General features: G+C 49.0%; 4 protein-coding genes across 4 annotated transcripts; 2 read left to right on the plus strand and 2 right to left on the minus strand.

Moving 5' to 3' along the window:
• Window positions 1-105: 105 nt before the first annotated feature.
• On the minus strand, window positions 106-7859 carry VE01_00548 (uncharacterized protein). Its single transcript, XM_018270078.2, has 3 exons — window positions 7216-7859; window positions 864-7166; window positions 106-812 (listed from the first exon to the last, which is right to left on the minus strand). Exons 1-3 carry the CDS (start codon window positions 7657-7659, stop codon window positions 318-320), a joined length of 7242 nt encoding a protein of 2413 aa, XP_018135558.1. The 5' UTR covers window positions 7660-7859; the 3' UTR covers window positions 106-317.
• A 156-nt stretch (window positions 7860-8015) lies between these two features.
• Window positions 8016-12955, plus strand: VE01_00549 (uncharacterized protein). Its single transcript, XM_059463283.1, has 6 exons — window positions 8016-8904; window positions 8955-9062; window positions 9111-11012; window positions 11103-11959; window positions 12011-12254; window positions 12341-12955. Exons 1-6 carry the CDS (start codon window positions 8283-8285, stop codon window positions 12550-12552), a joined length of 3945 nt encoding a protein of 1314 aa, XP_059320155.1. The 5' UTR covers window positions 8016-8282; the 3' UTR covers window positions 12553-12955.
• A 175-nt stretch (window positions 12956-13130) lies between these two features.
• Window positions 13131-16498, plus strand: VE01_00550 (uncharacterized protein; the record flags this gene model as incomplete). The annotated part of the gene is made up of 3 exons (XM_059463284.1): window positions 13131-13216; window positions 13265-13333; window positions 13385-16498. Exons 1-3 carry the CDS (start codon window positions 13184-13186, stop codon window positions 16496-16498), a joined length of 3216 nt encoding a protein of 1071 aa, XP_059320133.1. The 5' UTR covers window positions 13131-13183.
• Window positions 16499-17056: 558 nt separating this feature from the next.
• VE01_00551 (uncharacterized protein) lies at window positions 17057-21089 on the minus strand. Its single transcript, XM_018270081.2, has 2 exons — window positions 20267-21089; window positions 17057-20217 (listed from the first exon to the last, which is right to left on the minus strand). The coding sequence occupies exons 1-2, from the start codon at window positions 20708-20710 to the stop codon at window positions 17332-17334; spliced, it is 3330 nt and encodes a 1109-aa protein (XP_018135266.1). The 5' UTR covers window positions 20711-21089; the 3' UTR covers window positions 17057-17331.
• Window positions 21090-21305: the final 216 nt, after the last annotated feature.

Raw genomic sequence — 21305 nt, forward strand, 5'->3', positions numbered from 1 at the left:
ACCCTGGTGCCTTGTTGGAACAGGGATACACGGACGGGTACAACCCAAAGGTTTTGGGGACATTATTTGGAATCTAAGCAGGTATAAATCACTTACTACACTAGCTTTCAATAGCAATAATAATATTTATTCAAAGACAACATAAGCAATCCAGACTCCAAATCAGACCCCGCCGCCGTGATACATTCTATACGACCCGTATCGACGCATCAGACACCGCCTGACCCAGGCCCCACCGTTCCCATCCCCCCACCCCGGCTTGTAGAAAGAAGCCTGCAAAAATAATCAATCATTATAAGTACTCCATTCTCCCTGGTCTACAAGAACCCCTTGCTCATACTTGTCTGCCTGCTCTGCGACCCCTTCCTCTTGGGAATCACGATCCCATCCTCATCTCCGAGAATGCTTGTATTCTCGTCATCCCACTCACTACTCATACCTCCTCTCGCCCACTGCCCGGACCGCCTGACGGTTCCCCCGGAGATAGTCGCCCCCTTCTCCATGCGTAGCGCCTTCCAAGCACCAAGTTCTCGCTCAAGTCGGAGGGCCTTCTCTTTCTCTTCGCGGAGCTCTCTCTCGGCCCTTCGAGCACTGAGTTGATTACTGCTGTCGCTGGCTTGGAGCTCGTCGATCGTTTTGAGTAACTTTTCGGCCTTTTCGCGGCTGCGGTTTATATCATCTTGGAGTTGGCTGTTGGCTCTCTCACGCCTCTCAATCTGTTGCTGAAGGTCTTTGACGGTGCGGTCGACGTTGCGGACATCACGCTGGGACTTAGATCGCTCGGATTCTTGCGCTTCAAGTTGACTCTCAAGCTGGGCGGTGTTAGCTATAGTCTCACTTGACGATAATGAAGAAATACATACCTCTTGTACCCGGCCATGGAGGAATCTAACATCTTGGCTGGCGCTGGAATAGCCTTTGGTTTCTAGATCCACCAACCGAACTTGCACATCTTTCAACGACTTTTCGAGAGCAGCCTTCTCTTTATGAAGTTGAACGGTAGTTTCGCGTTCAGCAACAATATCTTTCTGCATCTCGGATGTCAGAGCCTCGGCACGCCTCATTTTCTCTACAGCTGCAGCAGCAATGTCTTCGCTTTGAGCCAAGCTCGATTTCAGCCCAAGAAGCTCCTTGTCGAGACCGGCAGCGTTGCGAAGTGATGGGCTGTCTCCACGAACGAGACCTTCAAAGCCGTTCTTGGCTTCCTCTAGACGCGCTTCGAGGCCGCGCTTTTCGCGCTGAAGCGCATCGCGCTCAGCAGCAACGTCGTCAACTGAAGTTCTCAGGCTGCGAACCTGTGAAAGGAGGGATACAATTTTTCCTTGGGCATCATTGTGAGCATTGGAGGCTTCATCTCGAGAGGAGACCAAATCTGCCAGAGTGACTTCGAGACGAGCCTTCTCTTTTGACCATGTGGAACTGTTGAGCACTTCATCATCCCACTTGGATCTAAGATCATCAAGTTCTTCTCGTAGTCTTGTATTCTCAGATTGTTTAAACAGCCTCTCCTCACGGGCAATATCCAGTTCGTTTGTCAAAGTCGCAAACTCAGCCTGGTACTTCTTGCGTGTCTGCTCCATGCTTGTCTCTTTGTCCTCTATGTCCATTGCACGCTGACTACGGTAATCTTCAAGCTCGTGCTGGAGGCGCTTTCTAGCTTGGATAGCCCCCTCCAGATCGGCCGAGAGATCCTCCAGTCTCTCTTCATAACCCTGGTTTTGTCGCTGTAGGTCTTCGATAGAACCCTCCATCTGCTTCCTTTCAGACATGATAGTTGCACAAGTTTCCTCAGCCTCTCTTGCCTGGGACCTAGCAAATTGTTCGGCTCTAGATGCCTTAAGGACGGCAATTTCAGCCTGTTCAAGCTTGTTGAAGTACTCATCCGCCCGACCCTTATAAAGGGCAAGACTAGAAGAGACTTCCGCTACCTTGGAAGACTCAGCGTCGAATTGGATTTGGAGATCAGCAAATTCTTGTAATAGTTGATTTCGGCTCGTGACGTCCTGATCCCTAGCGCGGGCCATCTCTTCAAGGTCGGATTTGGCATCCCTAAGCTCAACTTCCAATGTCGCCCTGGCGTGTTTCAAGCCATCAAAATGGTCTTTGATATCAGAAAGCTCAGCCGCAGCATCGTCATTCAAATGAACCAGTGATCGTCTAGCGTCCTCTTGATTACTGATCAATTCATAGAGCTCCTCGTGAGACCTTGTCTGAACATCGCGGAGAGACAGAGCACCCGATTGCACACTTCTCTCTAATTGCGAAACCTTTTTCGCGGAGTCGTCGAGCATATCGTGTAACCTAGTATTTGCCTTTTCAAGTTTGTGCACTCGTCTCAACGAAGGGCTGTCATCCTGCCACAAGTCTCGGGACGGAGTAGAGCGTTCAATCTGGCTTTGAAGGTGACGATTTTGCATCTGCGTTAGCTGGAGTTGATTTTGCAGCTCTTCTAACTCAGTCTTGAGATCCATGCGATTGTTAAAACTTAACAGATCAGCAGTTCTATCGGAGCGGCCTGAGTCCAAGGTAGGATCGGCGTCATTGGTGGCTACTCGGCGAGTTGGCGTTGAAACATTGGAATGCACCCTGCCATTCGCCTTCGTACGCGCATGAGTTGGTGATTGGAATGGTAATTGATTTGGGTGGATCTCTTCAAGCATGGCGCGAGGCCTCTCAACCGATTCTATATCGGCTTCATACTTTTTGCGCAAGTCCGAGAGTTGAGATTCAGCATTAGATCGGCCAGCCATCTGTATTCGCAGGTTTTGTTGTAAGTCCTGGACTTTACGAACAAGGTCGTATTTCTCGAGAATTGACGTATCAGCCGCTCCATCTCCGTGTGGAACTTGGGCAGATACCTCAGGATCGACAACCTTGAGGAGTTGCAATCTCTGAGCCCGGAGTTCTTCAAGCTCTCTGTCGCGGCCATCCAGGCTTGATTGCAATTTCTTCACTAATTCCTGGGATTGTGTGCGCAGTTGCTCTTCTTTTTCGATCTTCCTCTTAGCCTCGGCTAGCTGTGTTGTAGTAGTGGACGAATTCATCTCGGCATTCCGACTTGCTTTGTGTTCACGAGAAACTTCGTGGTTGAGATCCTCTACTGTTAATTGAAGCTTCTCATTCTTTTTCTGGGCGGAAGCTGCAAGCATCTGAACCTCTTCGAGTTGCTTCAACAGCTTCATGTTCTGCTCTTCGTTTCTGGCTTTCTCACGCTGTAAGGCTATTACTTTTCCTCGTTGAGACTCGCTAGCTTGAGAACCAGCACGAGCCAGCTCGAGGCCTTTCTGTTGAATCTTGTTGAGAAGTGCACGATTGTCGTTCTCGGAAGCCATCAATCTGCTCTTAACTGTGTTCAGTTCGCTTTCGAGGCGCTCTTTCTGTTGATCGACTTGAAGGCCGAAATTTCCAGATTCGAGGATCATTTTATTGAGCTCGTCAACTTGCTGGCTCAGCTTCGTGCATTCGGCTTCAAACCATTTAAGGCGGCTTTGTTCGGCTTCGAGGTCTCTCATTAAACCTGCTTCACGCTCCCTAGCCACTCTTGAAGCGTTGCGCTCACCAGCAAGTTCCGCCTGAATTTTTAGTTCTTCCATTGCGGATTTGGCTTCCCTAAGTCTCCGAATCTCGTTTCTTGCTTCGTTTCTTTCTTTCTCTGCGGCGGCGCGACCTTCCGTGGCTCGCCTCAGAGTATCCTGCTGCACATAAAGCTCTTTCTCAATGGTGATCTTGGCTTCGTTTAGTACCTGGTATTCCTCCTTGAGTTTCTGGAATTTATGTTCCCCAAGCAATTGCACGTCGTCTCTTGATTGACGCTCTCTGCTGAGATCAGTCTGGACAGCAAAGAGTTGATCTTTGAGGTCTTTTATTTGAGTCTCGAGTAGCTTTCGACTCTGACCAGCTTCTGCATCTTCCGTAAGCCTGGCCTCGAGCAATTTCTTCGCATCGGCTACTTCGCGTTCGAGCTGAGATTTCTGTGTCTTCATCGCTACCATTTCAGCCTGGACCTCACGTACCCTCGCAGCAATAACGTTCTTGCTATCAAGCAGAGATTTCTTTTCGTCCTCGAAAGAAGCCTGGCTGGTCTCGTATTTCTTGTTATCCGACCGTAGAATTGCCAACTCGCTCTCTTTGCGCCTAACAAGGTCTTCGTAGCCTGTCGAAGTGGATGCCAATTCTGCCAATTGCTGCTGAGCTTTTCTGGTCTCGTCAGCGAGCGCTTGCTCTCGCGAGCGCGATGCTTGCAGATCCTTGGTTGTACGTGCTAGTTTAACGTCGAGGTCTTGGTCGATTTTAAGAAGTTTCTTCTCCAATTCCTGCGCCTTACGATCTTTCAGGCTCAGCTGGCTTTGAAGCATTTGGACTTCTTGGGATAGTTCAGCCTCAGCCGATGATCTCTGTAATTGAGCCTGAGAGAGCTCCTCAAATTTGGAATCCATGTCTGCCAGTTTTTGAATAAGATTCTGTTTTTCGGCTTCAAGATTATAAATTATCGTTCCGGCATGTGATAACTGCGCTCGTAAGTCTTCAGACTGCTCTTCGGCCTTTTTCTTGGCATCCAAGAGCTCGTCAAGGTGATCTTCTAATTTCTCCTGGTCGTCGATTGCGCCAGCCAGTTTGTCACTAAGCTCAACCTCACGCATCTGTAACCGCTTGAAGATTTCTTCCTTATCCAATGCGAGTGAGCGCTCGCTCTCTAAGGTCGTCTGTATTCGTTGCATCTCCGCATGGGCGTTGCGCCGTTCATCCTCTATCCTTTGGCGATCGGCCGCTTCTTGCTTGATTCTCTCTCCGAGTTTCTGAATCATCTCGTCTCGTTTCTTCACCTCACCAGAAGTACGAGTGGCGCCGAGTAAAGGTTTCATCTTGGCTAGCAACTGCCACCACGGGTTATCGCACAGGTTAAGATAAACCTGAAAATTTCGCTGGATTATTCGTGTGGCTTCAGCTCTATAGAGTCTCTTGTGTGCGATTCGCCGCTGACTGAAGCCTCGAGCAACGGATTGGAATCGAGACATGATCTCACGGATCAGCGCATCACGTTGCTCCTCAAGCTCCGCTAACACTCCAGCCCTGAAAAATACTTTTGTGAGGCCGACTCTGAACATGGACTTATCCAATGTTAGTTTGTCTAGCATAATGGTCGCAGCAGCTTGTCCTTCCAAATAACCCTTTGGCATGTTTCTGCAGAGTACTTCATATCGCTGGCGGAATTCAGAAAATGGCAGTCTATTCGGAAAGCCCGTCCGTGCAATTCTAATGCCTTCGAGGACACCATTGCAACGTAACTGATCCAGTACCAAAGGCGCGCTTAGCTGCTTTGGTTTTTTCTTGTGGTTTGGAATGATGCACCTGACGAAATGCGGATGTGTTGAATGAAGCTGTGTCATAAGGTTTGAGAGTTGCTCTTTATGCCTTTGAGCTACAGTGCGGAATAACCCCTTCTTTACACGACTACTGCGGATACCGCTGCTTTCATCGCCCGGGTCTGCACAATCCACAAAAAGGTTGGATACATGCTTATCCGCTGATTCTGCCAATAGTCTTGTGATATTGTCGTTAAGAGGATCCTTATTCTTTTCTAGCCAGCCTTCAGTCGAATATTCGACTTCAGCAGCATAGTGAGTAAGCAAAAATCCTTGTTTGAGTCGAGAAGAGCGGTACTTCGGAGTCTTGCGATCCCATAATGAGTTGAGTTTCTCCGTAAAGGATTTGTCGGTTGCTTTCGGCATCACAGAGTCTTCATCCAAGCAGGAGAAGATACCAATCGGGTTGGACAATTCAATCAGATCTATGGTCGGCTGCAGATCACGACCGAAATCTATAAATTTCCACTCGATCTGTTCTCGTGCGTATTCTTCCTGTTCAAGGACAAACATGTGGTGATTGAAGAATTGTTGGAGTTTCTCATTCGTGTAGTTGATGCAAAGCTGCTCAAAGCTGTTCTCTTCGAATATCTCAAATCCAGCAATGTCGAGTACGCCAATGAAATGAGAATCATCGAGTCCCATACCTGTTCGATCCAGTTGTTGATTGATTTTTGAGACCAAGTCTCCAAATCCTCGCTCGTAGATTCCTTTGGCCAAGGCATCGATGGCGAGTCTGACTTGTTCCGGGGTTTGAACCTTCTCAACCCACTCTCGGCCAGCTTTTACCCGCGGGTGCAAAAGGCCAGAAAGGAAGGGCTCAACTGATATTCCTAGCAAGCGGCAAAACTTCTCCGCTTCCGCACGAGCGTTTGGTGCCAGGCGAGCTTGATCCGCGCCGCGGCTTTCATTCATTACCGAAATATTGCCCAAATGAAGCACAGCAGCCACAGTCCGGAAGATAGAGTCTTGGTCTTTCTCTGAGAACCCCATGACATGGAAGGCCTCTATCAATGAGTTCCATTCGTCTCTGTCAGAAACCCCGGAAATTGTGTCGTTGCCATCCCTTGTGTATGTAAAATCCTGGACGTCTAAATTTTCGAGAAGGTATTTTTGCTTCATTTGGCGGTCGGCGCCCTTGAGCAGCTGATAAAATACATGGTAGTTCCGCTCGTGAGAATTAAGCCTGACTACTCTCGATTTTTCAAGTAAGTACCAATCGATAAAGGCCCCCGCGATTGTACCGGTCCTCGTAAACTCAATCCGGATGAATTTCCCGAAGCGTGACGAGTTGTTGTTCCGAACGGTCTGCGCATTCCCGAACGCCTCGAGAATTGGGTTTGCCCGTAGGATTTGTGCCGAGAGGTTTGAATGCTGAATCTTATTCTTGACGGGGGAATCTGAATGTGCAACAGCGGCAAGATATTGGATGACTTTCTTCGTGTTTTCCGTCTTTCCTGCGCCGGATTCTCCAGTGACAAGGATACTTTGGTTCTGTCCTTCGTCCACCAAGTTCCTAAATGCCTCATCTGCCATGGCATAAATATGTGGTTTTGTGTCTTCCCGGCTTCGTCCCCTATACATATTGATGTACTCATTGGTATAAATAGGCAGTGAGCAATAGGGATTGATGGTAACCAGGAAAAGACCAGAATAGGTATATATCAGATCGGCTTGGTATCGCATATGTAGGTTATGAACGACCGATGCTTCGTTTAGATGCGTTAGCTCGGCCATGTCGTCTGCCTTGTCAAACTTCGCGGGATTGACTTTATCGACATTCTCGCTATGAACTTCCCGTTGCTATGAATAGTATTAGCAAAGCCAGGGGAGGAAAAGTAGCTGATCTTACACTGCCATCATCGCATTGTACAAGGATTTGGCCTCCTTCGAGCTCCTCCACAATCCACCCTCGAATGAAGGCCGTACCAGGGTCCTTCAGCCAAACATACCGTTTACCCGAGAAGTCATTTTCGCCTTCGATTCCATCGATGGCCTTCGTTCTTTCTTGAGACTCCTCGGTTTTAATGAATGAAGGCGCAAAAGTATTCGAATTTGTGGTAGATATCTTTGAATCTGAGCGCTGTCGACTATGGACTGGGCCTTTTCCGAGCGTTTGAGTTGTTACTGGTGAATACGACTGATTTCGAGTGTGAGATGCCGAATGTGTCGGTGGTGGAGATCCTATCGAAGACGACGGTATTGAGCCAGAGTTGCTTTGATTATAAGGCGAGGTTGTTGCCCTTGCCCTTGCAAAGGGACTTGCACGCAATTGTGCAGAGCCATTCTGCGCCATTGAGGAAATGTCGTGGATGAAGCACCAGCTTTGAGAACGTGGAAGGCCCGTTACGAGCAGGCCATGAAGACTTTCAACAAACCGCAATAGTGGTGCTTAATAGCTGTGCCCCAATATCATCCAAATCATTAAATCCAAGCCTGCTTATGAATTGTTTGTCGTGGGGTTTATTGTTAGATGTTGACGTTCCCAAGTGTCACTTGAGGCTTATCGAGAAGTAAACAAACCCCATTAAAACGCGGTTGCCGTGCAGGGGTCTCACGTGATGCAGTGCCTTTAGTTCCGCGCTAACATCTCAGGCGCTAAGCGGACCAAGCGCCATGCAAATCACTCTGGTCTTTGTTAACATCTCAGCATACCTCCTCAATTACGCGCCTTTGTTCAACAAGAGAAGGAAACAGAGGATCGCGTCCATCCTGTCAGCAGAAATTTTGTTGTCCTTGATCCTCACCCGGGATTTAATCTTCGCGCGTTCCTCATCGAAACTGTAGACGGCATCCTAGTATACCTGCTAACATGATATCGCGGGTCATTGAGCTTCACGAAGAACCCTAATATCCCTTAGTTTAATACTAACTGAATGGGTGTAATTTCACGAGCGCAAGACCACAACTATCGTGCTCATGGCAGGATATCCCCCGCCACCCTCCTTTGGGCCAGCCCCAGGGCAGAGGGGCCAGGCAGTTCCTTTCCAATACTCGACGCCACAGAACACCGAATATGCATACGCCAGACCATCCCAATCGACAAATATGTCAGCGTTTGAACGAAACGCTACTACCCTTGCCCCTGGTCTTGAATATAACGCCAGGCCCCCTCCATTCAATCTGATTGCCCGAAATTCAGGAGCGCCTCCTCTCCCAATATATGGCGGGATAGACCCCAGTGCACTATACCAGATGCCAGTATGGGCTACACAGGTCAACCCCCATGGGGTTCAAAACCCGCTCGAGTCTTCAACGGTGGATGTTGTTTCTGGGCAAGGACCGTTCGCCTTGCAGCCTGAATCAGCGGCACAAGGTCGCGCTGGACCATCGGCGACTCGCCCGGGGCTACACGCCGCAGAGGAGGGCGAACTTAGCGAAGGCGAATATAAGGAGAACAGTGTGGAGGGCATTCCTGGACCAGCTCGAGGGGCGACAGGGAGCTATAATGACTATCGAAAGGATCGTGGACGACCTTCAAATGGAACGTCAAACCAAAGGCAGAGCAGTTTTGAGAAGATGACGCCTGTCCCATTGACCGGTACTTTTCCGCTACTTTTCGTTTGCATGCATGTTGCTAAATGATTTTAGATCCATATGGCCGGTCTCGAGATATGCACCGTCAAAGCTCGGATTCATATTCTCCGCCGTCCTCGGGTCCTGCTGCTTCAGTTATAGCAACAGGCCGGCAGCCAGACTGTATGTATTCCCCTCTGAAAGCTTTATCATCTTCTGATCAAAAATTAGTGCCACTTCAAGATGCAACAGTAAACTTGGCCCACAGACGAGAAGAAGAGAGACGGATGTTTGCCAAACAGAGAGGGGAATCAATGACAAACCACCAGGAACAAAATACAAAGCAAAGTCTAGACAACCGCGGTAGCCTCACTGCTACGTCTGCCAACCGTGCAAAATCAGTTCAGGATGCGAGGCGACAAGCACAAAATGCTGTTCTGAATCTCATACCATTAAAAGTGCGCTTCCAAAATTTCGTCGACGAAGGAATTGATGAAGAGATCATCAGAAGTGTTTTTGATGACATTGGCATGTCTTCATCTTATTCCTCCACTAAGCAACTAAGCGGTGGAATTGGACAAGCGCAACACACAGCTGGCTTTACCCCACAAGCGATTGCAAGTGCTGTGTCCGATTCTATTACTAGTGGCTCTCCTCAAATTCACTCCAACCTCAAAACAACCACCACCAATACGAATAGCAACAGTCAACAGACCACCAACAACGCTGTTCCAATAACAAACAAAGGTGAAGAGCGCAAAGATAGGATCGCTCGATTACTAGAAGAGAAAAGTAAGAAGCTATTGAACTTGCCACAGCCCATGTCGCCTGCTACCGCGATCTTGGCCGATAATGCTCTGGCAAATAAATCAACAGCTTCCCAATCTACGACTAAGGTGGATAAAGAGAAATTGCTAAAGCAAAAAATGGAGGCTCTCCAGAAATCACGGGAAGCACGGGCACAAAAAGCTACCGCAAAACAATCCGCTCCGTCTAGTATGGAGTCTGGGGCAACCGCTCCTGGCCAACATCACATCCCTCCATCCCAGATCACCCATCTTTCCGCCTCGGTGCCTATCACTTCACCACCTGACGATATTCGAACTTACTCGGCTTCCCCACAATATCCAGACCCCCAAACATCGATGCCTTCAATTCCAGGCCTTTTTCTTTCCGGTACAACCGGCACCTTACAACCAAACATACATCAGAGCACATCGATTATTCAAAATACCAATCTCCGTAAACGTCCTGTCGCGTCCGACTTCGATTCTAATGCCCCCACTAATACAACGTACAAACGTCCATTCGGCCACAACAGACATGATCAACGTTTGGTGATCGATGTCAGCGAGGAAGAATCTGACAACGAGTCCGCCGAAATGGAGATAGATGATCAAGTAGCTGATATATTGGCGCGGGACATTCAGGTAGCAAATCCATTAAGACCAGGCTTGCGGGATCTCCCTCCGCTTTCGGATTTCCCTCCTAAGAAATCATTCGCTGCTCCATCATCAACCCTCAGCACCCCGCCGAGCCATCAGGCTCCACAACGAACTTCTACCCGCCCTGAAGATCTCAAAAAGAAGGAATTTGAAATTCAGGAGATGAGAAGAAAGATTGCCGAAGCCGAACAACGGAAGAAAGCAAAGCTCGTTGCAAGTGGATCACAAACCCCTATGAATAAAACATCTACGCCAATCGAAGATAGATCAGCAAAGGATGCGAGTATATCAAACAAGATCCATACTTCGATTCATATCGAGCGTCTCATTGATGATGCTAGTCGGAAAATAGAGGAAGAGCAAGAAAAACTTGCACGGGCTCAGGAACTCGAAGAGCACAGTGCCAAAGATCTCAAGCAAAGAGAGTCGGAGCAAAGGCGCCAGCGTCGAGCTAGGATAGCTGCCGATCTTCCTGTTGTTGACGCAGAGGTCCAGGAATCACAGAGGAGACTTGCGGGTTTGAGAGAAGAAATGGAAAATTTAGAGCTTGCTGTTCAGAAACGATTGGAAGAAAAGCGCCGACTTGCCGAAGAAATGGAGAAACTGGGCCACGAGGTTGACGATCAACTCGAAGCCCAAAAAGACCACTTGATAAGCTTAACTGGTGATATAGGTATGGGGCAAGAAGGTATGTCTTCAATTTTTATTCCGTTGCAGTTTATGTCGACATTATTACTCTCCTTTCCACTCAAAAAAGATCTACCAGCTCATTCAATAGGTGATTCACAAGTGCTTCCAGAGCCGGTCGACGCAGCCTCCTTTCCAGTTGATACCAACCCGGAAGCTGTGGCAGCTCAAGAAGATATTTCAATGTCGGATTATCAGCCAAGCTCTGAATCGCCAGCTTCCCAGGAGCGGACGACAACTGAAGGCCTGGCCTCCAAAGAGCCAAGTCTTCCGCCCGCCGATGAAGAGTCATCTGGCAGCCAACCTCAACTACGTGATTCTATAGGCGAGGAATTATTACCACCGCCCAATTTACCAGATGGCCAGTCCCCTGAAGCCATTATGGCAGGTCTGCCTATTAAGCCTAGCTCTGAGCAAGATGCTGCCAATGCGGCTGACACCAATATCATGGAACCCCAGGCTTCACAGTTCAGCCTTCAAGCTCAAGATCAATTACGAACACCTCCGATGGACTTGAATATTGACGATACCCGTCCGCCCAGTCAACAAGATACAGAAGACGAGGTCGACATGGAAGAAAGCATTGCAGATGACGCAGAATCTACGCAATCCAAGGATATGGAAATCGATGAACCCTATCAGCCTGACCACGATTCAATTACTGATACCCAAGGCCAAAATACCCCGGTGCCTGAATCACTGGGCTTGGAGTCAAACCTTGCTAGCACCGCCGATGGCGATTCTGATACCTACGAACCTCCAGAGGCCACTCCTCCGTTAAGCACTGAGCTTATTGCTGCTGATTCTCCCCCATTTAGCCCACAATCTCCTGAATCGACCGAGGATACTCATAGTACTGACCAAGAGATGTCCTTAGCGCCAATTGATGGCTCAACTGAACCTACAGAACCAGTAGGGGCACAGCTATCCCAAATATCAAATGATGAAGTAGAAGTTTTCCTGCAAAACGTCGGGTAACTTGCACTGACGCTATCACAGGATAAAACCGAAAAAGCTCCGGCACAGAAGTCTTTTTTCACACCCTACGAGAGCCCTTTAAAGCGATTTAAAGCGTACCGTTTCCACCCCGAATTCACCAAGCAAGTCCCTGGCGGCTACAAGTCATTAACTTACAGTAACAACATTGATGATAGCAAAGAGCTTTGTCGGTTCGAGCTGGCAGGTGGTGTTTGTAACGACGTGTCATGCGAGTTCCAACATTTTCGAGATATTGTCCTTCCTGGTGCGTGGGTCGATGTCTCCGCCGTCCAAGGTCCCCCTTTTGCTTCGAGTTGCTCGTTTGACTAACTCTATGCGCTGCTGACATAGATGAGTTAATTCTGGTATCGCTTGGTGACAGCTCAGGCTACAAGGAAGAAGACAAGACGAGATTTATCAAAGGTTTGAAGGAAGTGCTTCAAGACCTGCGTATGTCCAAGATTCGCGATTTCCAGGTCATTGCCGCCAAGATTTGCACATTCCGACAAAACATGTTCGAAGACAGCTCCAAGGTCTTGCTGCTTGACAGTCCAGCCATCTAACGCAGGGCATCATACTCACACAGGGCGGCCATTCAATGCGTACAGACTACTGGCGAGGCTTTCGCCGCGCCAGATGTCTTTGATTCTAGCTCTTTAGAGCACGACGACCCAAGCTTCATACATTCCGTAACTTTCCAAAGTTCCCAATTTTCCTTTCTCTTTCAACAGACACATAAGCCAATTCTCGGTGGCATTTGCATGGCGGCGTTCACATAAACATTGCATTTGGTACACGGCTTGCTCTATACATGATATCCAACGGCGCGCGAGAGAAAGAGGAGGACGATGAAGCCTTGTAAATGTATTGTTGTACAGTACATAAGTGGAATACCATAGTTCCGATCGGGACGATCCATAGGCTAGGCAGTAATAAAAATGATCCATTCAATACCATACTTCTCCCATGGTAAAAGTTTCCCTCTGCCTTTATTAGTTGTTAATAACGTGGTGTTGAATTTCATAACTTTCTTCGTCATCTACTAGGCCTTGCTGAGTGAGAAGTCTGAAGTAGCTTCTTGGCGTTAAAGCTTTAGAGGGGTCCAACTGCGGGTGTCTGACGTCAAAGCACGACCAGTACACCCCCGCCCTCAACAATTGTCAATAGATGCACGTTAATTAATCTGCATTGACAATGAAGCAGCGATTTTCTTCCCTAGATGTGAAGGCAAGTTTGCACTGTCGCTCTAATAGGCCCTTGCTAATGGTTGCGCAGGTCATCGCCCATGAGCTCTCGAACAGCCTGGTCACTTTGCGTCTTGCCAATGTCTATGACTTGTCCTCGGTACGTTTAACACACAGGATACTACAAGAACTACGCTAACAGTTGGCATAGAAAATATTTCTGCTGAGGTTTGCGAAGCCAGATGATAAGAAGCAGATGATCATTGATTCCGGCTTCCGATGCCATCTGACGAGCTTCTCGAGAGCAACCGCCGCATCGCCTTCAGTCTTTGTCACGAAGCTACGAAAATTTCTCAAAACTCGTCGAGTAACCGCGGTCTCTCAAATTGGAACAGACAGGATAATCGAGTTTCAGTTCAGCGAAGGGCAATACCGACTATACCTAGAATTCTACGCTGGTGGAAACATCATCCTCACCGATAAAGAGTTGAACATCTTGACGTTGTTGAGAACAGTGCCTCCGGGGGAAGGACAGGAAGAACAGCGTATAGGACTTCAATATTCGCTGGAGAACAGGCAAAATTACCTCGGTATCCCGCCTCTGACCAAAGACAGGCTGCAGGCCGCATTACAAAAGGCTGCGGAGCAAAGCGAGAATGCACCTGCTCAGAAGAAGCAGGGTAAGAAGGGCATTGATTCGCTCAGGAGGGCTCTGGCAGTCTCTATAACAGAATTTCCACCGCTACTCGTGGACCATGCCATGAAGGTTACGGATTTCGATCCTACTCTCAAGCCAGCTGACATCGCAAACAACGACACTCTGCTGGACCACCTGTTGCGGTCATTGGCAGAAGCAGATCGCGTCGTGAAGGAAATTACGAGTTCAGATGTCGCGACTGGATATATAATTGCAAAGAAACAAGAAAGAAGTGACAAGGTCGCTTCTGGGGATGAGGAGACTGAACGACAGGCCCTGCTATATGAAGACTTTCACCCTTTCAAGCCGCGGCAGTTTGAAAATGATCCGGGCTGTACATTTGTACCATTTGAGGGCTTCAATAACACGGTTGACGAATTCTTCTCGTCTATAGAAGGACAGAGGCTAGAATCGCGCCTTCATGAGCGAGAGGTGACCGCGAAGAAGAAGCTTCAGGCTGCGAAAGACGATCAACAAAAGCGACTGGGCGGTCTCCAAGAAATTCAAACTCTAAACGAGCGCAAAGCTGGAGCCATTGAAGCTAACGTGCAGAGAGTTCAAGAAGCAACTGATGCAGTAAATGGCCTAATCGCACAAGGGATGGATTGGATAGAAATAGGCAAGTTGATCGACATCGAACAGAAGCGACGGAATCCAGTGGCCAGCATAATCAAATTGCCTCTGAAATTGCATGAGAATACAATCACGCTACTCTTGGATGAGGAAATCTTTGTTGAAGACTCGGATGATGAGGCATACGAAACTGGTAGCGATGTCTCTGATAGTGAGGACGAAGCACCCATAAAGCAGGCAGCGAAGAAAGTAGTAGACAAGCGTTTGACTATTGATATCAATCTTGGTGCCTCCCCGTGGAGCAATGCTCGAGAATACTACGGACAAAGGCGTTCAGCTGCAGAGAAAGAGAAAAAGACACTGGAATCGTCGACTAAAGCTTTGAAGAGCACATCTCATAAAATCGAGCAGGACTTAAAGAAAGGATTGAAGCAAGAGAAGGCTATCCTGCGCCCGGTGCGAAAACACATGTGGTTTGAGAAATTCACGTGGTTTATCTCATCCGATGGGTATCTGGTTCTAGGTGGACGAGACGCTCAACAGAACGAGATTCTCTACAAACGATATCTCCGGAAGGGTGACGTATATGTTCACGCAGACTTGGATGGTGCCACAAGTGTTTTCATTCGAAATCATGAATCGAGAGTTGACGCTCCTATACCACCATCAACGCTATCACAAGCCGGCATACTTGCAGTATCGTCATCTTCTGCCTGGGAATCGAAGGCTGGGATGCCCGCATGGTGGGCCAATGCCGATCAAGTCTCCAAATCCGCGCCGACTGGGGATTATTTAAAACCCGGAAGCTTCGAAGTGCGAGGCAAGAAGAACTTTCTGCCTCCCGCCCCCCTGCTTCTGGGATTCGGGGTAATGTTCCATGTAAGCGACGAAAGTAAGGCAAACCACATGAAGCATCGAGTGCATGGTAGCGGAAGCCCTACCAGTACAAGTGCTAAGGGACCTGAAAGCACTGTGAATCCAACACAGCCTGGCATTGACGATGAAGATAACCAACGTAATGCGTCGGATGAAGATGATGAAGAAAGCGAAGAAAACAATGGCACATTTACCGCCGAATCCAGGCAAAACCCGCTGCAATTCACCGGCAGCCACGGCCCTGACGTGTCACAATCTCAGCAAGGCGTGGACCCAACAACATTGACTAGCCTACAAAACTTATCTGTAGATGACGAAAAGGCACCAGCGACCGCCAATGATGACAACCAGACACCCAAAACCCAGCCATCTCCTATAGACGTCGATGATACGAAATCTAAAGCTAGCGCAGAGTCTTCGTCAGAAGAAGGTGCAGCCACACCGTCGTCGACATCCACGAAGCAAAAAGGCCAGGCCCCACTGCCTCGAGGCAAGCGCAACAAACTTAAGAAGGCCTCTCAGAAATACAAGCACCAAGACCTAGAAGACAAGCTCGCAGCGCAGGCTCTTACGGGTGCCACCGCAGGTGTCAAGAAGGCAGAGGCAGAAGCCGAAGCTAAGAGGGCCTTGGAGGCTGAGCGGGAGTTCAATGAACAGCGGCGAAAGGCCCAGCACGAGCGCACGCAGCAAGAGATCGCCAAGCATGAGGAAGCGCGCAAGGCAATGATGGAAGCTGGCGAGGACATTGTCGATGAAGAGGCCGATGAGGCTGAGAAAGCGGTGTCCCTCGATACGCTAGTCGGAACGCCGCTTCCTGGCGATGTCATCCTGGATGTCATTCCTGTGTGTGCACCCTGGACGGCAATGGGGAAGTATAAGTATAAGGTCAAGTTGCAGCCTGGTCCCATGAAAAAGGGCAAGGCGGTGAAGGAGATCTTGTCGAAGTGGGGTGTGGATTCTCTTGTGAAAGCTTATGTGGATGAAAACAGCAGTGATGTGGAGAAGATGTGGCCAAGAGAAGTTGAGCTTGTAAAGGGCTTGAAGGCGGAGGAGATTGTGAATGTGATACCTGTAGGAAAGGTGGCCATTATGCTTGGTGGAGGTGCATCTGGGGCGGCGCGGAAAGGAGGGGGAGCTGGGAAAGGGAAGGGTGGGAGAGGCAGTAAGAAGCAGAAATAATTAGAGTATATAAAGACTGCATATATATTGGATAAAGCTAGATTCGATAATATGCACATATTCAATACTATTCTGCTATTGAACCTATGAATTAATTCCTCCTATAAATACCGTCGAAAACAGTGTTCGGCACAGATCGTAGATGACCCGACCTGATCCGGATCATGATCCGGATCTATCCTATCCGTCATAATTTTGGCGTATCCGTGAGATCCGAGGATAGATCCGGATCATACGGATATTGCCAAGAATAGCCAAGAATAGCTAAGGCTGCATAATAAACGTATAATTAATAGCTAAGGCTGCATAATAAATGTATAATTAATTCTAGCAAAGACGCTTTATCTGTATATATTTTAAGCCTCATTTTTTAAGAGATCCGGATCTGATCCGGATATATCCGTTAGATATTAGACGGATCATGATCTGACCCGTGAGGGCTACGGATCAGATCCGGATCACGATCTGCCGAACACTGGTCGAAAATAATTAATTATAATAGTTAAATTATTTATATTTTGTAAATTAAACTAACGAATAGCTACATTCATATTATTAACCGGATATGTTAACAGGCCTGAATGTTAATAATGCATTTCAAGTGGCATTAAATGAGCAAGTGGGAAAAGATGCGACTGCTATAGTCGTCGGCTCGTTGAAGGTAAATGAATGTGAAGTGCTGGTATTTGAGTTACATGGTTCTATACCTAATCGTCGTCCTTCATACTCTACTCCACAGGAATCAAACGCCATTCTCGACGCCAGCCCATGCGTCATCATGCCCCGCAGTCTCGGATCGCCATCATAAATCAACACGCACCCGCTAACAAGACTCACTGCTCAAACTCCACCACCCGACTCTTCCCCGACGCCGTGCTCGCGCTCCTCGAGCGCGACGCACTGCTAGTTGGAACCTTCAAGTCATCCATCGACACCTCCCCAACACCACCTCCCCTACTACTCCCCGCCTCCGCATCCGCACCTTCTAACAAATCGCGATCCTCAGACCTCACAGACCTCCGATCTGTATACGCGCTCGGGCTCGGCTTGCTATAGTCCTCGACCTCGTCTTCATCCTCGTCCTCATCACGTTGCAGAGCATTCTTCTCGATATCCTTCTGCGCCTCGTCGACTCTGCGTCGCACCTCAGCCGCGACTCTCATACCATCCGTCACAATATTGTCTAGCACACCTCGGAGCCCCTTTCCAGGAGGCACCGCACCAGCTGATCCCGAGCCACCAACACCCGGCACGATGCTAGGGGCGCGCGCAAAGCCCAGGTTGGCGAAGGTGGTTAGGTTCGAGGAGCGTGTGACTACGGCGTCGTTGGCGGAGTCGAGGGTGTGGAAGGAAGCTGGGAAGGATGACTCGAAGAACTGCTCTAGTAGCTCGTCGGCGAGGACTACCATGCGGAAGGTGGGGAGGGTGATGTGGAGAGGGTTGGATGGATCGAGGGCTGCGTTCGCGGCCTCGGATTGTTGCTTAGACACTGATCGTTGGGAGCTACGCTTGTTGCCAGGCGTTTTGGGAAGTTTCTTGCTCATGCCGTTCTCGGGAGGGCTTAAATCGAGGAGGTCCTCCTCTTCGTCGGAGTCGTCCCCTATGCCAAAAGAATCAGGTTGTGGCATATCATCGTCGTCGGTCTCCTCGGCGACTTCTTGTTGGTTCTGAGGATGATCTGGGTCGGCGTACTCGAAGCACCTCCTGATAAATGCACTTACACTGCTTAGGAATCGTTCATTAGATGTTCCGTGAGGGCCCTCTAGCGGAGTTGAGCCATGTGTCCCAGACGGTGTCAATGAGCCTTCCAACCCGCGTCTCGAGAGGAAGAGCAAAGCTTCTGATATCCTTAGAATCCCTTCTCGGTCGACCTTTCCATCACCGTCGTCATCGTAAAGCTCAAAGAAATATGTGATGCTGCCCATAATATCACGCGTCCCCTTTATATGTGCAAGGCCCGTAACAACATTCGACAACGTTAGGGCTGAGTTCATATCCACATCCCACCGCCTAAATAATCTCTGCATAAACTCGTGATCGGCTGGCACAGGGTTTCCTGCACCCCATGGCGAAAGTGAATTCTCCCTACGCCGTATGCTGCCAAAATATGATTGCTCTCTGGGTGTATCCTTCTCAGGTGGTGTTGGCGCATCCGATACCGCCCATCGACATATCCCGGCAAGGAACTCTCGGAAGCCATCGTAGTCCATCAGGGTTGGACTTGGGCCCAACCCAACACGGCCCTTCTCGATGCTCTGCCTGTCGCTGAACACCAATTCCGACGTCTTACTCTTCAGCGCCTTGGCGCGTCTCTCTACTTCCTCTTGTATCATCTGTGCACGCTGTTGTCGCTCATATAAGATGCCGTAAAATCTATCGTATAATGCACCAAGCTCCTCCACGCTTAGGCGCTTACTATCAGGACCGAGATTGCGAATCGAAGTCCGCTTAGCAAAGTTTTCTATGTTGTTTAGAACGGTGTCCTTGTGCTGCATTCTCTCGTCGGTGATGGTCGTCTGGGTAATCGCCGAGAACTCTTTAAACGCAACAACCATAAGCTCCTGGAAGCGAGTGACTGCTCGAAGTTTAGGGTTTTCCGACTTTGGATGTGCCGATTCGTCCAGTGTTGCAAAATACGTCTTCAGCACAGAAATAAAGGCTCCATCATCCGTGGCGTCAAGAAGCTCCTCGCCGTTGATTCGTAAAATAGCCAATCCAACCTGAAACAGAACCTTGGGGCCTTCCAGGAAGAAGACATCAAGGACTCGGAAGGCGAATACCAAAGGCATGGAGTTGATATACAACGATAGAAACCATGGAAGTGAAACAACGGAAAGCTGTACGTCCGCCTTCACAAGGTGGTCCCAAAGGATTGGCATTGTCTTTTCGACAAGCGATTCGAAGACCCTTTGATCAAGGAGTGTGCCATACATCGTTGTTGAGTAGTATCCAGGAAGTAACCTGTCACACAGGACCGAAAGTAAGTAAAATGCCTGCGCGTCTGACATATAAATCAGAAGAGCTGCAACCACGATGTTCATCGCCTGGCAGTACCCAACCTCCTCGTCGATCCAACTGTAGGCGGTCAGAACTCTTCGTAACCGCTCGATCCCCTGTTCGCTCTGGAATCCAGGGTATTCTGGTAAGCTTCGATTCAGATCCTTCTCGATCTCGTCGATGGCCAAGGACTCCCTGCCTTCAAACTTTGATAACGTATCCTCAAACAGATTTGGCGATTGAAGGCGCAGATATAAACTCCCACTTGTCAATTCCCATATTTCTCCCCTTAGCCTATTCGGCAGGCCCACCCTCACAAGTTTATGGAATGTAGGTTGTCGTATTAATGTGACGTTCCTCCCGTTCTCTCTCAGGTACTCTGCCCACAGGCGCATCTTACTCCTATCCCTCAGTTTCCTCGCATCACCCGGATATTTGAATTCTGCGTTCATGCCCAGACCTGCATCTGGCGCTGGGTCCTCCTTCTGCGGGTCGGGCCTGAGGAGAAACTCCGAATAACACTCTGCGACCACCTTCTTCAGCTTTCCCACCTCGCCGATTGCACCCTTGAGCCCCTTCTTTAAACCATCACAAAACCGCTCGCATTGTTGACGACTTCCGGCCAATTGCACTGTAATCTTTTGTAGCGAAGGTGAAGCTTTCGAGGAGTCTTTCGAGGCAGCGCTGCCCATCCCATTCCAGGTAGTGATAGCAAGGGCAAACTGTAGTTTGTTAGAGTCTATTCTGACAGACGGGTATACACATAATTACCTGGTAGCTCTGGCTATGCAGTCTTTCTACCCTCCGAATCGCGCACAGCGGCAGGGTAAACCCGTTCCCTCCAGGTCCAGCCCCGTGTGTTTGCCCATTAAACCCCGAGCTTGTGGTTGTGCTCGCCGTCTGCAGGAAACTTGTCGGCTGGGTCGAGAAGCAGAGGTAGCTTTCGCTCAGATGGAGCTTGCCCGCATAGTGGTATCCGCGATCCCTATCCTTATCTTTCTCGCGCTGTGTAACGTTTGCGGCATACTGGACGGCGGGGCTGACGGTAAGCTCAGCAGTGATCTCCTGGAGAGGGTTCTCGGAGTCAGGAAGGCGGAATTGGCTGCGGAAGAGAGTAGATTTTGCGGGATTCCGATCAGAAGACGATAGGTTGAGTGCTTGGGTCGGATCGATGAGGGTCTGCGCGGATTTCACGAGGGAGCTGAGGCTGAACATGGCTCTCCGTTTGAAGCTTGTTTGTGTGAGAGCGCGCTCGAGTTGTAAAGCGTACTTAGGAGAATGGGGGCTCCAGATGGCGTAGTGGCGCCCTCATGAGTAGGATAACGAAAGATGTGTATACAGAGGAGTAATGTTGTGGAGGTTAGAGCGTTGTAGTAATGTTGATATGGTCGCCTATCGATATCAGCCACGCCGTCGCCGCCTCCGCCGTTTGAGGTTTCGGTACAGGACGGGGGCTCGGAACATTCATGCCGGGGATGCCACAAAACATAGGCCTCGACTTTAGGTCTAAATCGGTAGGTATGTCTTGATCTTACGTACAAAATCTGGCATATTATACATACCTGCAATATACACTCTAGCGATTGGTCTAAACAACGTAAACGGCCACCGAAGAACCCGTGGGAATTGAACAGTTCCTGACGTGATCCGTTTCACTATATATATGACTGGGTAGCAGCTGAGATCTCACTGCACATTCATTCAACAACATCATCAACCGCGCAGTCAAGAAAAAGAATATATCGATGCTGATTAGCATTGACTCGGAGGCTATGTCACGCCACCAGAGTATTCTAGGTTTGGGGTTTCT

Source organism: Pseudogymnoascus verrucosus, assembly GCF_001662655.1.
Source record: "Pseudogymnoascus verrucosus strain UAMH 10579 unplaced genomic scaffold scaffold_1, whole genome shotgun sequence".
Lineage (NCBI taxonomy): Eukaryota > Fungi > Ascomycota > Leotiomycetes > Thelebolales > Thelebolaceae > Pseudogymnoascus > Pseudogymnoascus verrucosus.

What these genes read in the sequence shown, in the direction of transcription:
- VE01_00548 (XM_018270078.2), bottom strand. Translation starts at nt 7,659, where the DNA reads ATGGCGCAGAATGGCTCTGCACAATTGCGTGCAAGTCCCTTTGCAAGG. An exon ending in TACAATGCGATGATGGCAGT is followed by an intron (nt 7,167 to 7,215) that starts GTAAGATCAGCT and finishes TACTATTCATAG; the next exon opens with CAACGGGAAGTTCATAGCGA. An exon ending in TCCATGGCCGGGTACAAGAG is followed by an intron (nt 813 to 863) that starts GTATGTATTTCT and finishes AACACCGCCCAG; the next exon opens with CTTGAGAGTCAACTTGAAGC.
- VE01_00549 (XM_059463283.1), top strand. Translation starts at nt 8,283, where the DNA reads ATGGCAGGATATCCCCCGCCACCCTCCTTTGGGCCAGCCCCAGGGCAG. An exon ending in AACAGGCCGGCAGCCAGACT is followed by an intron (nt 9,063 to 9,110) that starts GTATGTATTCCC and finishes ATCAAAAATTAG; the next exon opens with TGCCACTTCAAGATGCAACA. An exon ending in CCCAAATATCAAATGATGAA is followed by an intron (nt 11,960 to 12,010) that starts GTAGAAGTTTTC and finishes ACGCTATCACAG; the next exon opens with GATAAAACCGAAAAAGCTCC.
- VE01_00551 (XM_018270081.2), bottom strand. Translation starts at nt 20,710, where the DNA reads ATGTTCAGCCTCAGCTCCCTCGTGAAATCCGCGCAGACCCTCATCGAT. An exon ending in TGCATAGCCAGAGCTACCAG is followed by an intron (nt 20,218 to 20,266) that starts GTAATTATGTGT and finishes AACAAACTACAG; the next exon opens with TTTGCCCTTGCTATCACTAC.